The following is a 14,217-nucleotide window of genomic DNA, read 5'->3' as shown; positions in this document are numbered from 1 at the left end:
GGAAGGAGTTATATATAACCTTCAAATTTAATCTAGGTATGTTAGCAAGCCGGTTCAAAATTCGTAGTTAGCATCTTGGGCTAAAATTTCCAAGGGATTCATCATTGTAGTTATCTGGTGTGTGGAAGAGGAAGGACTACACATACCCAAGAGAATAATCATAGCTCAAAGAGTTCTAAACACCATCCTTAGTAAAAGTAAAAAAAATAAAAATAAATAAAGAAGTTGATCTTTAGGTTGCAACTTGCAATTGGAATCAAGCAACAAGCAGTGAAACTTGTAGATTAGCTTGCATGGAATGGTATGGCAGAATTCAACTATATGTTAATAAAGTCTATGAATCTACTCCCCTCCACTCCTTTTCAATCCAAACAAGTCCTAAAAGTAAAATAGAAGAAAAATCTAAATGCTGCTCCCAAGCTCTCAGTTTTCATACATCCACAATCTCAAATATATATATATATATATATATATATACATATTTATATATTTGTGGAATGATTTGTGGTGCTGCCTATTCCAAATCTAGTTTCTTAATTTGTTTGTTCTTCTAGCTCACGAAAAAGAAAAAGAACCCTCTGCCTCTTACCTAACCTCTCTTTGTATTTTATTCCGTTTAAGAAAACAATTAATAGCTAGCTTATTTATTTATTTATTTATTTTTTTGAGAATTGAAAGTTCAAATAGTGTAAAAACACCCTTGAACGTTTAGACCCCCAATTTACAAATTAACCAATTCAAGCTTTATGTCAAACAACTAGTGTGTGGAAAATGAACAAAAACTATAAAACAGAATTAGTAAACAATCTAAGCCAATTAAAAATCACAACCCACAGCAGATAATAAAAGGCAAAGATAAAAGGGAAGAAAGATGCAAACACAAGGACAACATGCGATGTGTCATCGAAGAGGAAATCGAAGCATTTGGCATAAAACCTCTCCACCGCCCTCCAAGCGGTAAGTAATCCACTAGAAAATGTAGTTGGGATACATGGACAGCAATAGACCCTCCAAGTCTAATCTACCCAGTACACCTAAGCCCTCCAAGCTTCTTGCTCCAACGAGGTTACCCCGAACCTATTTCTTTTCTAACTTCCCGGATTCCGCTACTTAACCATAGCATCAACCAATGTAGATTGGTTCCTTCCTAACTGCTTCCCAGAACACCAAACAGCCCTCTCACAGTAATGGATATGGTGAGAAAAGGTTTTGGTAAAATGCCTTACAAGGGTTTAACAATGGAGAGGAAGAGAGTTGAGGAATTTGAAGAGACTCTTATGTAAAGATTGTAGATGAATCAATCTTGTTTTACTCTAGGGTTTCTTTCTCAAAATTCTCTCAGGAAGCTCTCTTTCTTTTGTGGGTATAAGGGGTATTTATACTGGGGTGAGAAGGGAATGTGAAACGTCAGGTTTTTCAAAACAGGGGTGGCTTGCGGCTTGGTCTCGCGGCTTGACTGAGTCGCAAGATCCAGCCATGCGATAACAAAACGGCCAGTTGTCCTATTTTGTCCTGTAGTACTCCAGCTAGCATGACGCTTCAACTTCTGGCATGCTTGGTATGTGTGCTGCTTCTGGCGGCTTGCAGCCGCGAGTCACCCGCGAGATCCAGCCGCGAGACTCTGTTTTCTTGCACACTCTTGAGCATTCAACACTCTATCTCACTTACTACCCTTACAACAAACCCACCTAAATACAGGATTACTAATTGCTGAAATGCAAGCAAATTTGGCACGGAATAAAGCCAACAAGATGGTTAAATAAATTCAACTTTACAAGAATGAATATCAAGCTTGTTGTAATGGGATTTTACCAATTTAATGTTTGGTCACGCCAATAGACAAAATATGTCACCATAATCATCGGTTACAAGTAGACAAATTATGTAACTTGATAAAGAAATTAATCTCAATTTTGTCAGTAGAATACAAAAAATTGACACCGACTAATCATGCAATTGAAGCAACTTTTTTTGTGAAGGTATGCATTCATAAAGATAGTTCAGACCTACATAGGAATTTTTATATGCTTCTCGTTAGGATTGTTGATGTTATAAAAATATAGAATATAAAAATTACTCCCCAAACGATTATACCAAATAATCACTAAATTAATGTTAAACAATTGATACCAAGTCGTTGTTGTTGTTGTTTTTGAGATGGTTCAAATTTCTTTAAGTTAGAAAAATAAATAAATAAATAAATAAAAATCAACTTTTTAAATTTGTTCACATGTTGCCCCGTAAGATATAGCTAATTTTTCACTTGTTTATACTTTTATGAGGTATAAATTCCACAAAACCTATGGTCCATTATAATTTAAAAGTAAGAAATAATTTTTAATTTTATTTTATTGTTTAAAGCAATATTAGAGAAATTATGAATTGAACGATGTAAGACCATAGTTAGTATGGAAGGAAGCTTGAGAAACTTGCTTAAGAGTGATGGTATTAATTCATCAAAAAAAAAAAAAAAAAGAGTGATGGTATTAAGTTGACAATTATTTCCTCCTAGAGTTAACTTGTTGCAAGAGAGATGATGGATGAGATATGTTTATTTTAGAAAGGTGATGCAGGGCATAGTGTAAGCATGAATCATAGAGCCAAAAAGAAAGTGATGTGGAGGCAGAGAGCCGAGATGGGTTACGTACCCAACCCAAGTGATGCATGAATCATAGAGCCAAAAACAGTGAAAAGCTATGATATTTGACAATATAAAGGTCATTTTACTATACCTACGTAGGTTATTGGGAAGCAGAAATCAGACTGGCCAATGCCTACTTTGGTTTGCTCGTGTTTTGTTTTTGTTCGTTTTTGGTATTTTGATTAACTTTCTTTCCAAATTGAGGAGATATATATGATTATACGTTCCTTTTAGATAGGTGAAGCAGGACATAGTGGAAGCACATTGATGATAGTGGGTCATATAATGAACTAACTAAAGTGATGGACGACTAATGTAGATTTGACAATAGGAAAATTATGATATACCAACTATGTAAGGATTTTTTTTTTTTTTTTTTTTTTTCCGATTTTGATGGCAGTGGGAAAAAATTCACACCGGCCCAAGGTAAAATTATTTGATGAATCCCATATACTCTACCTTACTCTAACTTAGGTACACCTTAATTACACTTAGAAGTGCAATAAAAAAAAGTTGGGACTTTTAAATGCACAATGTGATAGGCCAAAAACAAAATTGACCCCTTGTGATAAATTAACCAATTAATTTAGCCAAGTAAATTAATTAAGTTAATTAACATACAAATGCATGGTAGCACAAACAAATCACCAAATAACTAAATATACAACGGAAAATAAATGACACGGTGATTTGTTTACGAATGGAGAAAACCTAATGGCAAAAATCCCACCAGGTGATTTTCAGGCCACCACTCCTGAAATTCCACTATTATCACAATAAGCGGTTACAAGTAAAGGAATCATAGTACCTTATACCAACCTACAGTTGAACCATTACCCCAATACCCAATTGAACTTGTTCTATAGTGACAATTTCCTGTTTTGATGCACGGCTCCCAAGTACGTGACTAACCAATGCACGGATCCCAGTACACGACTTCAATCATCAACTAGAGAAGGTTGTTGGCTGCAAAGTTCATCAGTTCATCCCAACGATGAAGATCAAGAAGATGCTTGGTCACAAAACCTTATGGTGCACATACACAGCAACTTCTTCACAAGAATGATGAACTAGGGCAAAATTTTGTCTCTGGTTACAAATTGCTTGAACAAACTTTGTTCAACACTTGTGCAACTTGCATACACTTTGACGACCCTTAAAATAATCATTTTATATGTCTAGGGTTAGAAAAGAAGAAGGCCTAAACACATAATCACGGATTAGAGTTAAAACAGAACTGAAATTCTATTTTTCATAAAACTCGACAGATAGCTATCTGTTGAGGTACTGTCGAGCCACGAGGCTGGAACAGCTTCTTAAGCTCGATGGATAGCTAGCTGTCGAGTTTTAATGAACAACACTTCTTCAGCTTGAATCTTGGACAGACTTGCATGTCTTCAACACTTGATCTTGAAACACAGTTTCTTAAAGTATTAAACACATCCTAGATCTACCCAAATACAAGTAAAGTGCGTTTTGTTAAAAGATAAGCCAATTACATAAAATAGTGACATATGTTCTTAACAAGTGAATCACATATGTCCTAATACAATGAAATAAAGACATTTATTTAAGATGATATTTATGCTCAAATTTTAAACTTTTAATGGGTCTTACTAATTAAATTCATGACAAGAATCACAAGACTCATCATTCATGTGAGAGGATGGGCCACTACTTTTGGAGTATTGAGTAATTTTTCTAATCTTATTATGCATGGTAGGACCAATCATTCATGTGAAAGAGGAATGAGCAATCGCTATTGAATAATTTATCCTACATAGGACTCATCATTCATGTGAGAGGATGGGCCACTACTTTTGGAGTATTAAATTCCAATCATTCATGTGAAAGAGGAATGAATAATCGCTATTGAATAATTTCTCCTACGTAGGACTCATCATTCATGTGAGAGGATGAGCCACTACTTTTGGAGAAAGTGATTGCTCAATAAGGAGATTAGTGGCCCATCCTAATCTCCTTATTGAGCAATCACTTTCTCCAAAAGTAGTGGCTCATCCTCTCACATGAATGATGAGTACTACGTAGGACCTTTGACTTATCATTCATGTGAGAGGAATAAGCAATAAATATTGAATAATTTTCCTAATCTCCTATTTTGTGGGCATTAAATTTTTTCATATTTATCATCAAATATAAACACATTAATTTCTTGATAAGAGGGTAAAACTTAGGCGCATTATATTAGATTCTCCAAATAAATTTAAACACAAAATTAAATTAAGAAAAAAGTTAACTGATACCCTAAAGACATTGGATTAGGAAATACTTTTAGAAAATTTTTATGGGAAAAAAAAAGTAATTAATTTTTTTTATAAAATTGGTATCAAAATTTTCTCAAAATTTAATCTTTTATCAATTTTTTTTTTTTAAGGGTATCATTAGGAAACTTAATACTCCATCCATCCCACTTTTTTTGTCCTATTTGAAAAGTCAAATTTTTTAAGGGAATATCATTTATTGTATTATCTATCTCTTAAAAATGTATAAGTTTCAAAAACTACCGTTAAAAAAATTTATCAAAAAATTGAATTAGTAAATTAATAGGGGTATAATAGGAACATTAGTAAATTAATGATTTTTATTTTTAGAAACAGAACAATATTTTGAGACATCTCAAAATGAAATAGATGACAAAAAAAGTGGGATGGAGAGAGTATACAATATCTAACGAATTGTAGCCTCATTCCTAATTGTGATAGGTTTAATATTTATAGCATTGAATTTGTGTCGCATGTTTATGATAACAGCTCATTGATGCATTTTCAACAAAATTTAATTCAAATAGTAGCTTAAAATTAAAGGAATAGTTAGGAAATTGATTGGAGAAATTAAAAATTAATGCTAACAAATAAGAATTTAAACTTGAACATAAATGTGATACTAAATAAATGCACTTATTTCCTTCCATTGAAGCTCCTTTAACACATGATATGTATTGAGTCAACAAGACGTGTTACATTTGTTAACAAATGTAACACGTCTTGTTGAGTAGCAATTGTTAGTACACATGCATGATTTTGATTAGATTAAGGAAAATGGTACATATCAAGCAGTAGAATAAGCTCCGAGTAGGAAAATTAGCAAAGTTTGGGTTTGATTCCCAAATTTTTGGGGCTATATAAGTGTTTCTCATTATTGTAGCAGAACAAATTTTGGGGCTCACACATTAGCACATGGTCTTCATTAGTTGGAGAGATTAGCCATTCACCCTTGCAAATATAAATCATACACTACAAGCATATATCTCACTACAAGGAAAACAAGCTATTGCGGCAGGTGCGAAAACTGCCGCTATATGTCGTCTATTGCGGCGCGTTTTTGGCCTGCCGCTATACATGAGATCTATTGTGGCGTTCTATATGCCCACCGCTAATAGTTCTAGTATTTTGTGGCATACTACAGTGGCGGGCCAATGACCTGCCGCAATAGACCTGTTTTAGCAGCATTAAGCTTAGATATAGCGGTCCGTCAATATCCCCCGCAATATGCACTCCTTTTTGCGGCAAGTTGGACTGCCGCAATAGACCTTTGAATGGATGATGTATCTATATATACAAATCATTCACATATGTTTTTATTTATTCATCCTTAAGCACTGACTAGCATCAGATGACTAGTAAGGACAATATTGTGCGGAGCACTTATTTTATTTATTATAAAAACATGTAACATTTCAACAAAAAGAGGAATTTTTTTTGCTTTGTTATTGAGGGTGTACTTAGATACATCTTTTTACTAACTTATTATTATTTATATATTGAAAACTGATTAAATATTGTTGTACCTAAAAAATTGAAAATTAAAAAAAATGATGCACGAGTAAATAAACTAAAAAACTAAAATAAAAAAGTTGATGACAAAGAGACTCTGAATAAAATTAGAGCAAACTTTGCAACCATAGATTAGCAACTGAAATTGTATACTAGAAGAGAAATTGAAGGAATGCTTCCTGCACTTAATTAATCAAAGACAATATAAAGATGAGCCCATCATTTTTTCTCAGATGCTACCTTTAACTACATTTATAACTCTAAAGGTCCAGTTAACACTTGCTTCCTTACATTAAAACCTGTTCCCCACAGGCCACAACAAACTTCAGATCCCAATTTTTGTTTTGTTTTCCTTGTCTGTTAATTCAATCTCCAAGCTAGAATATATTCCTAGTAATATGATCAATGAAAGAATCCAACTCCATGCGTGAAATTCCACCTTTTTCAATGGACTGCCTGACAGCACCGCCCAAAACCACTGTCCTCTTCCTTATCTCATCCCCTTCTTTCGATGCCATCAACAATTTCACAGCCTTTTCTATAGTGGATGATGTCACTAGCTCATCTCTACGTGACCAGTCCTTCACAACAATACCAACTTTGAGCAATTTTGTTATCAAAACAGTGTTTCTCGGCTGATCTGAGGCCATTGGCCATGCTGCTAGTGGTACCCCCATAGTGATACTTTCCATGCAAGAATTCCACCCACAGTGACTCATAAATCCACCAGTTGATGGGTGACTTAGAATTTCCAATTGTGGTGCCCAATCTGTCACTACCATTCCTCTATCTTTAACTCTCTCTTCAAACCCGTTCAGAATTTCAGCTTTTCTAAGCTCTCCATTAATAAAAATATCACCTTTATCAGCATCCCTTAATACCCAGATGAACTTTTGCCCACTTTTTTCCAACCCAATTGCTAGCTCCTTTATTTGCTTGTCTTCCATAGCAGTTGTTGTCCCAAAAGACACATATATCACTGAATTTGGTGCCTCTTTGTCCAGCCACTCCAAGCACTTGTGCCTTCCATTTGAACCTATGTTTCTCACTGGATTGAATGGTCCAATAGCCCAATGCTTCTTGCCTCCCTCTAGCGTTTCCATCAAGTCCATATAGGTACCTTCTATGACCCTGCATGTGTTGTAAAGGACACCAGAGCTTAACTTTTGGAACTCTATTTGTAAAGAAATAAAGTTTATGAAGTCTTTTGTGAAACAACCTTCAGTGGATGGAAGGCCTTTTGGGACTAACTTGGCGTTTGTTTCTAATTCTAAAGGTTTGCCCATGGCTTCCCACAAATACAAAAAATAAGTTAAAGCAGATACACTATGGAAAGTGTATGACTCGGCGTTTGGAATGGTAACCAAGTCTTGTACCACTGAGGCCATCATGGAATCATTGATGACAATGATTCTTGTTGCTTTTGATGAAAGTTCACGTAAAAGTGAAGCCATGGGGTCACGAAGATGCAAGGAAGCATTGAACAATGGTTGGAGATGTGAAGGGAACTTGTTTGGTGAATTGGGATTGGGTGGTGGGGTGAGAAAATGTGGGATTTTGAGGTCTTGGAAATGGATGTTTGAAACTGAATTTGGGTCCCAACCATGGACTCGAAGCATGGCTTGGCGGTTGTGTGTGGCAGTGCAAGCAAAGTGAACTGGAATATTGTAGGCTATGATAAGACGTGAGAGGTGGAGGAGCTGGTTGAGATGGCCTTGTGCTGGAAAGGGTACCATGACCACCACAACCTTGGTTTTGTTTAGGCCGTTGTTAGCCATGGCTGAAAGTTGGAAAATGTTTACTATGTGTACTGGGTCTAGCTTCTAGGGGGTTGGAGGGATTTTGGAGATTCGTGTTTGGGTTTTTATAAGCTAAATACATCGAGATTTCCCCCTCCAAGATAATAATGTTTAATTGCAATTTGTTGTTAACTTTATCCTTTAAAGTTATGTATTCACTCATTACAATGTCACATCTTTTTTCTTTTTTTTTTTTTTTTTTGAAGAAAGAACAATGTCACATCCTTGGTTGTGTGAAAAATGCATTCAAAATACTATCGTGACACATATGGTAATTATTAATTAATCAACATGGTATCTCTTTAATCTCTAGTGCCAAAAAAAAAAAAACCGTAAATAACTTCTTATTTTGTTGTTTGTTATAATTATTACTATTACATTTTGGACAAATTTTGAATGCATACAGCATTGTATTGGATCTAGTGCATAGGACACTGAACTTTGTGGACCCTTAAAACTAATAACTAGTGATTGTTTCATTTTTGAAATTTGATATAGCTGTCAATGTTTTTTTTATTGTTTAATATTCTTTTCCATTTATTTGTCAACATTAATTAATTATAAATGTCTCTCTGTTATCAGGTTTTATTTATTTTTTGGATGTAATAAAATAAAATAAAAAGTTGGTCCCGCCATCGTTGTATTAACATAGTTGTAAAGACTAAAGAGTGATAAAGGTCAAACTTAACCAAAAAAGAGCTTGTTTCTTGCCATAGCAGGAAAAATAGTTAAGTATGATTAATTTATACAACTTGTTCTTCTATTGGCTTTATTATATTTAGCTAATCACATCTCTCTTAAGACTGTTCTTTTTGTTTCTCCCTTTTCATTGGACCAAATTGTATACATCACTAAAAAAGTAAAATCTCTTCATATACGTTACATGTACAGCACTATTCCTTCGCAAAAAGCCCACCTCCATGAACCATCAACTTATTTTGTCCGTTTTGAAGAGACTTGACTTCTACTTATTTGCATAATTATTTTTAAAAAAATATATATGCATGAAAATTAAGATCATTGTCAGGCTTAATCTAAGCTGCTAAAAAATTCTACCAAGTAAATTGGCTTACTTCTCATAAAAAGAAGTAAACAGGCTTGCTTCTGCGTATTGTCGTTTCAAATTTAAAAAGATTGTTCTTTATTTTTTAAGGAAAGGAATTGTTCATAGGGCAACTATTTTTTATTTTGGGCTGAAATAGATTGGGTTAGTACTCATATATATGGTTAAAAAGTAACCGGCCGGCTTATTTATACTGGAAAGAAAATTTCCCAATTAGCCTGAAACAAAAATAGGAAAGTTATTTTCTCATTCAATGCAAGAGCAGGTCAAGACAGTTAGACTTACGTACATAAAACAACCTTTTCTCTCCTAAATAAAAAGAGTAACAAAGTTTCTGAGTTATAAATAAATAAAGATTGAACAAAAAAATAGAAGGTCCTATTGTCAAAGCAAATTCAAAAAATTGCTTGCTAATTCCCTCCTCTCTTTACTATTATTATTATTATTATTTTAAACACAATGAAGCTTTTAGGATTGATACTATAGGTGAGTTTCAATTAGTTCAACTGTTAAAGTTTCTGATGATTGAATAAAAAATTTGGAGTTTGATCATCGCCTACACCAAAAATTAATTAATACCTTGATTTGATAATAAAGAACTACCACTTTCTTTAAAAAATAAACGATTGATACTATATTACTTTATTTGTCTATAAAGATGACCGACTTTTTCAGGTAAAACTAAAAGATAAAGCTCATGATATGGAAGAAAGAAGCTAACTTTTCTTCTTCTTTTTTTGGATCTTTGTTTGCCGTCACATACTGTCAATTTGTTGGTGTCATGATTAAAGAAAAAAAGTACCCTGTTTGGCTGAGGGTTTCGGATTTTCCCCCTAGAATCTAGCCATGTTCATACAAACTTTATAGAAAGTACCTGAAGGCCCACTTTTTTGTTATTGGTCATTCTGCGCACCCACCTAATGAAGTTATTAATGAAAAAACTGGGGTTTATATTTACAAGCTAACCAATTAAGGTCAAAGTTTGGGTTCAATATCTAGTTGTACTGAGTTTCTTATAATAGTGGTATGTGTCCACTTTTAAACATGTGTTATCATTCCAAACTAATAGAGAGTAGTGATAGATGGGAGTAAATATGGACATTTTTTCACAGACATTGCATCATACTTTTGAGGACAGAGAAGGGCATGGTGTGTGGAGCTTTTGCAACAAAACATGCTTGTGTGTGTTGGGTGGGGGGGAGGGGGGGCATTTAGATTATGCCAACCCTTTAAGGGGGGGCATTTAATTCACTTAATACTACATTACATTATTGTAATCTTTAAGTGTATATAACACTTTAAACAAATTAAGTGAGATGTCCACACCCTCATTAGCTCTCGAGGATAGGAGGTGTTTTTTTTTTTTTTTTTTTTTTTTTTTTTTTTTTTGAGTTTCAATCTATAACACCTACTTTTGATGATTGCTATTTTATCATCAGATCAAGATAGTAATTAGTTTTTGGTGTGAGCAGAGAATTAAAAATCTATTTATTATTATTTCATATTATAATACCGTCACAATCCAAAAAACTGCTAATCACATGATGGTTTTAGGCTTTTAGCCACATTTATTCTATATACCTAAAAATATTAGTCAAGTTGGAGTTTTTTTATAATCATTTATAGAAAAACTTTATCTTCAAATTCTAGACTACTATGTGATGATAGATAAAACACTTCATGTGTTTTTTTAGTTACATAACTTATTTAAAGAGTCATGTAATTTATTTAAATAATATATGTGGGGACTGGCCCAAAATAACAGGCTGGCTAGGCCCTAAGCCCGTCCAAGGACGCGGCCCGTCCGAGGAGTCAGCGTGGCCCAAGCAATCCTTATTCAGACCCACTGGGACAGAGAGAACATGTCCGAGGAGTAATTTCTCCTCGAATACTGTAAAATCCGGAGCAAAGATACATCCAAGCCTCTATAGTCCATCTTCCAAATACATAAAAAGGAAGGAAACTCGAAATATCTCAGCAAAGACTGCCACCACCACATTAAATGCATTACAACTACTCTCCTGGCCGCATTAATGAGGAGAAGACCCCTGAACAGTGTTGTCTTGGCTACCGTAACTCACAAAGAATTGAGGGGGGTGTCTGATGGGACAGGAGCTCAAGTGGGGGTTTGGATGATCAACAAGTGTAAAGCCCAGATAATTGGAAATGGCCTATATAATATGTAAAGGTCCCCCAAGAGAGGGAGAGAGAGAAAGAGGGGGAGAATACGGTAGAGAAGTCTTATTGCATTAATCCGTATCCATTAATCAAGTTTTGAGCCTGATCATTTGTGAGGGACCTCTCATCACGGTGGCATTTTCGTTCTTGTTTCTGTATTCCCTTAAACCATGCAACAAACCGTTTAAACTAACTGAAACTAAGTTCTTTAACCCATACTCTACAAAAAATTCATTGTGTGGGACTTTTTGGGTCAAGACTTGACCGACAAGGATTGGGCCACTAAAATTGTGCCCCTACAATTGGCGCCGTCTGTGGGAAGAACTTAAGTGTCAGTAAGCACAACGGTTAAGCATGGCGGGACTAGGTCCACACCAGGAGAATCCCCACCAAGCTAACCCTCAACAAACAGAACCCATAAAATCTCAACGGCAAAATAATCCTTCCAACCCAAGCAACAGAAGGAATCATGAGGGAAGCGTACATACCACCCAGACGAGCCAAAGTCGTACCCAAATAGGTAGTCACGTATCTCAAAGGCGAAACAACCATCAGGCCATGCAGCAAGAGATAGATGACCTGAAAAGAAAGTTGCGACATGCGCAACAAAAGCGATCTCCCTCCAGCTCAGATGCATCCTCCAACGAGAAAGACGTGAGTTATCGACGGAGGTCGAGAACACCCTCAAGTGAGACATTTTCTTACGAGAAGGAGTCTCACCCTATGCGAAGGTATGAGAGTCCGTCCAGAAAGAGTTTGGGAAATGACGCTATGAACAAGGCATTAGATCAAATCTCCAGATCACCCTTCGCGCACAGAATCGAAGGGGCTAAATTACCTCGACGTTTTAATCAACCAACATTTGCCATCTACAACGGCCGAGCAGACCTGGTGGAGCACGTAAGCCAGTTTAACCAAAGAATGGCCATCTACTCCCAAAATGAGGCTCTGATGTGCAAAGTTTTCCCGTCTAGCTTGGGGCCAATGGCGATGAGATGATTCAACAGCCTAAAGACAAATTTCATAGGCTCCTATAAGCAGCTCACTCAGGCTTTTTGTTCTCGCTTTATTACAAATAGCAGGATCCCTCGACCTCTAAGTTCGTTATTGTCCTTATCCATGTGCGAAGTAGAGACCCTAAAGGCGCACTCGGATAGGTATTGGGAGATGTATAACGAGTTTGATGAGAACCACGATGATGTCGCTATCAGCACATTCAAAAGCGGTCTCCCCACCGAACATGGCTTAAGGAAATCTCTCACTGGTAAACCCATTCCCAACGTTCATCAGTTGATGGATAGGATTAACAAGTACAAGAGGATGGAGGAAGATCAGCTACAAGGAAAGGGAAAGGAGAAGATCACTCCCCCCAAAGGGAATGATTTCAGGTCAGAACGATATAACCATAACCAGCCGAGGAGGGATTTTTCAAGACAGGCTGGACAAAGTAACATGCAAACGGTTAACGCCATGTTCAAAGAGCTAGTACAACAAGTTCTGGAGAAAGTCAAGGATGAACCCTTCTTCAGATGGCCAGGAAAAATGGCTGGGGACCCTTCGAAATGCAACTAGAACCTGTATTGTCACTATCATCAGGACCATGGACATACCACTGAAGACTGCAGGAATCTATGGAATCACCTAGATCAACTAGTCCGAGAAGGAAAGTTACGTCACCTTTTACACCCCTCAAGCGGTCATCCAGGCCAGGCAATGCAAGAGCCTCGAAAAGATATATCATTAAGACCCCCCACAGGGACGATACACGTCATCCTCGCCGCTTCAGGAAGAACCGGTCATTTCCTTCCAAGGTGCTGTCTGTGGCTCGGCTCTCTGCCAAGGACAAGGAAAGAGAATTAAAAAGTCTAAAAAGGGAAGCTCTTTAATATTAGGATTCTCGGACGAAGATAAGAAGGGAACTATCCAACCTCACGACGATGCCTTAGTGGTTACACTGAGAATCGGAGGTTTCGATGTGAAAAGGGTGCTGGTAGACCCGGGTAGCGCAGTAGAGGTAATGTACCTTGATCTATACAAGGGACTGAACTTAAGGCTGGAGGATTTGACGGCTTATGACTCTCCCCTTATCAGCTTCGAAGGGAAGACTGTTATACCAAAAGGGCAGATCAGACTACCCATAGAGACTGGGTCAGAGGTGGTAGAGGTGAACTTTATCGTGGTCGATGCCTACTCGCCCTACACAGCGATAGTAGCCAGGCCATGGATCCATGCCCTAGAGGTCGTATCTTCCACACTTCACCAAAAGGTAAAATACCCGTCCGGAGGCCAGGTGGAAGAGATTCGCGGAGATCAGGCCATGGCCAGGCAGTGTATGGTGGCCACCATCTCACGTCAGTCCAATGCCGAGTCCTCGGCATCTGAAAAATTATAGCAACCAGCCACCTCGGCAGGGCAAGTCAGTGGGCCAACCGAGAAGTTAAGGTGCGAAAGTTTGGAAAAGTTTATCGTTGACAGTGACCCGGAGAGATTTTTCCAGGTCGGCTCGGAGTTGCCTCCTCATGAAAAAGAGGGACTGGTCGGGTTTCTGAGGAAAAATGTTGATGTGTTTGCATAGGACGCTTACGATGCCCTAGGGGTTGACCCTAGTCTCATTTGTCACCACTTGAATGTTAACCCATCTTCAATTCCAAAGAAGCAACCACCCCAACGTCCTTCGAAAGAACATGCCAGTGCCGTTAGAGACGAAGTGACGAAGCTAAAAAGGGCAGGGGCTATCAAAGA

At 36.8% G+C, this 14,217-nt stretch overlaps 1 protein-coding gene across 1 annotated transcript; it reads right to left on the bottom strand.

The window, feature by feature from the left end:
- Positions 1-6,615: 6,615 nt before the first annotated feature.
- Positions 6,616-8,256, bottom strand: LOC115953913 (zeatin O-glucosyltransferase-like). The gene has a single exon (XM_031071739.1). The coding sequence runs from the start codon at positions 8,211-8,213 to the stop codon at positions 6,813-6,815; it is 1,401 nt and encodes a 466-aa protein (XP_030927599.1). The 5' UTR covers positions 8,214-8,256; the 3' UTR covers positions 6,616-6,812.
- Positions 8,257-14,217: the final 5,961 nt, after the last annotated feature.

Source organism: Quercus lobata, chromosome 7 (genome assembly GCF_001633185.2).
Source record: "Quercus lobata isolate SW786 chromosome 7, ValleyOak3.0 Primary Assembly, whole genome shotgun sequence".
In the NCBI taxonomy this organism is placed as follows: domain Eukaryota; kingdom Viridiplantae; phylum Streptophyta; class Magnoliopsida; order Fagales; family Fagaceae; genus Quercus; species Quercus lobata.
The sequence above is the reverse complement of the archived record's forward strand: the minus strand, read 5'-3'. Positions and strand labels throughout refer to the sequence as shown.

Bases quoted from the DNA above. Each gene is read 5' to 3' on its own strand.
- LOC115953913 (XM_031071739.1), bottom strand. From the start codon at position 8,213: ATGGCTAACAACGGCCTAAACAAAACCAAGGTTGTGGTGGTCATGGTA.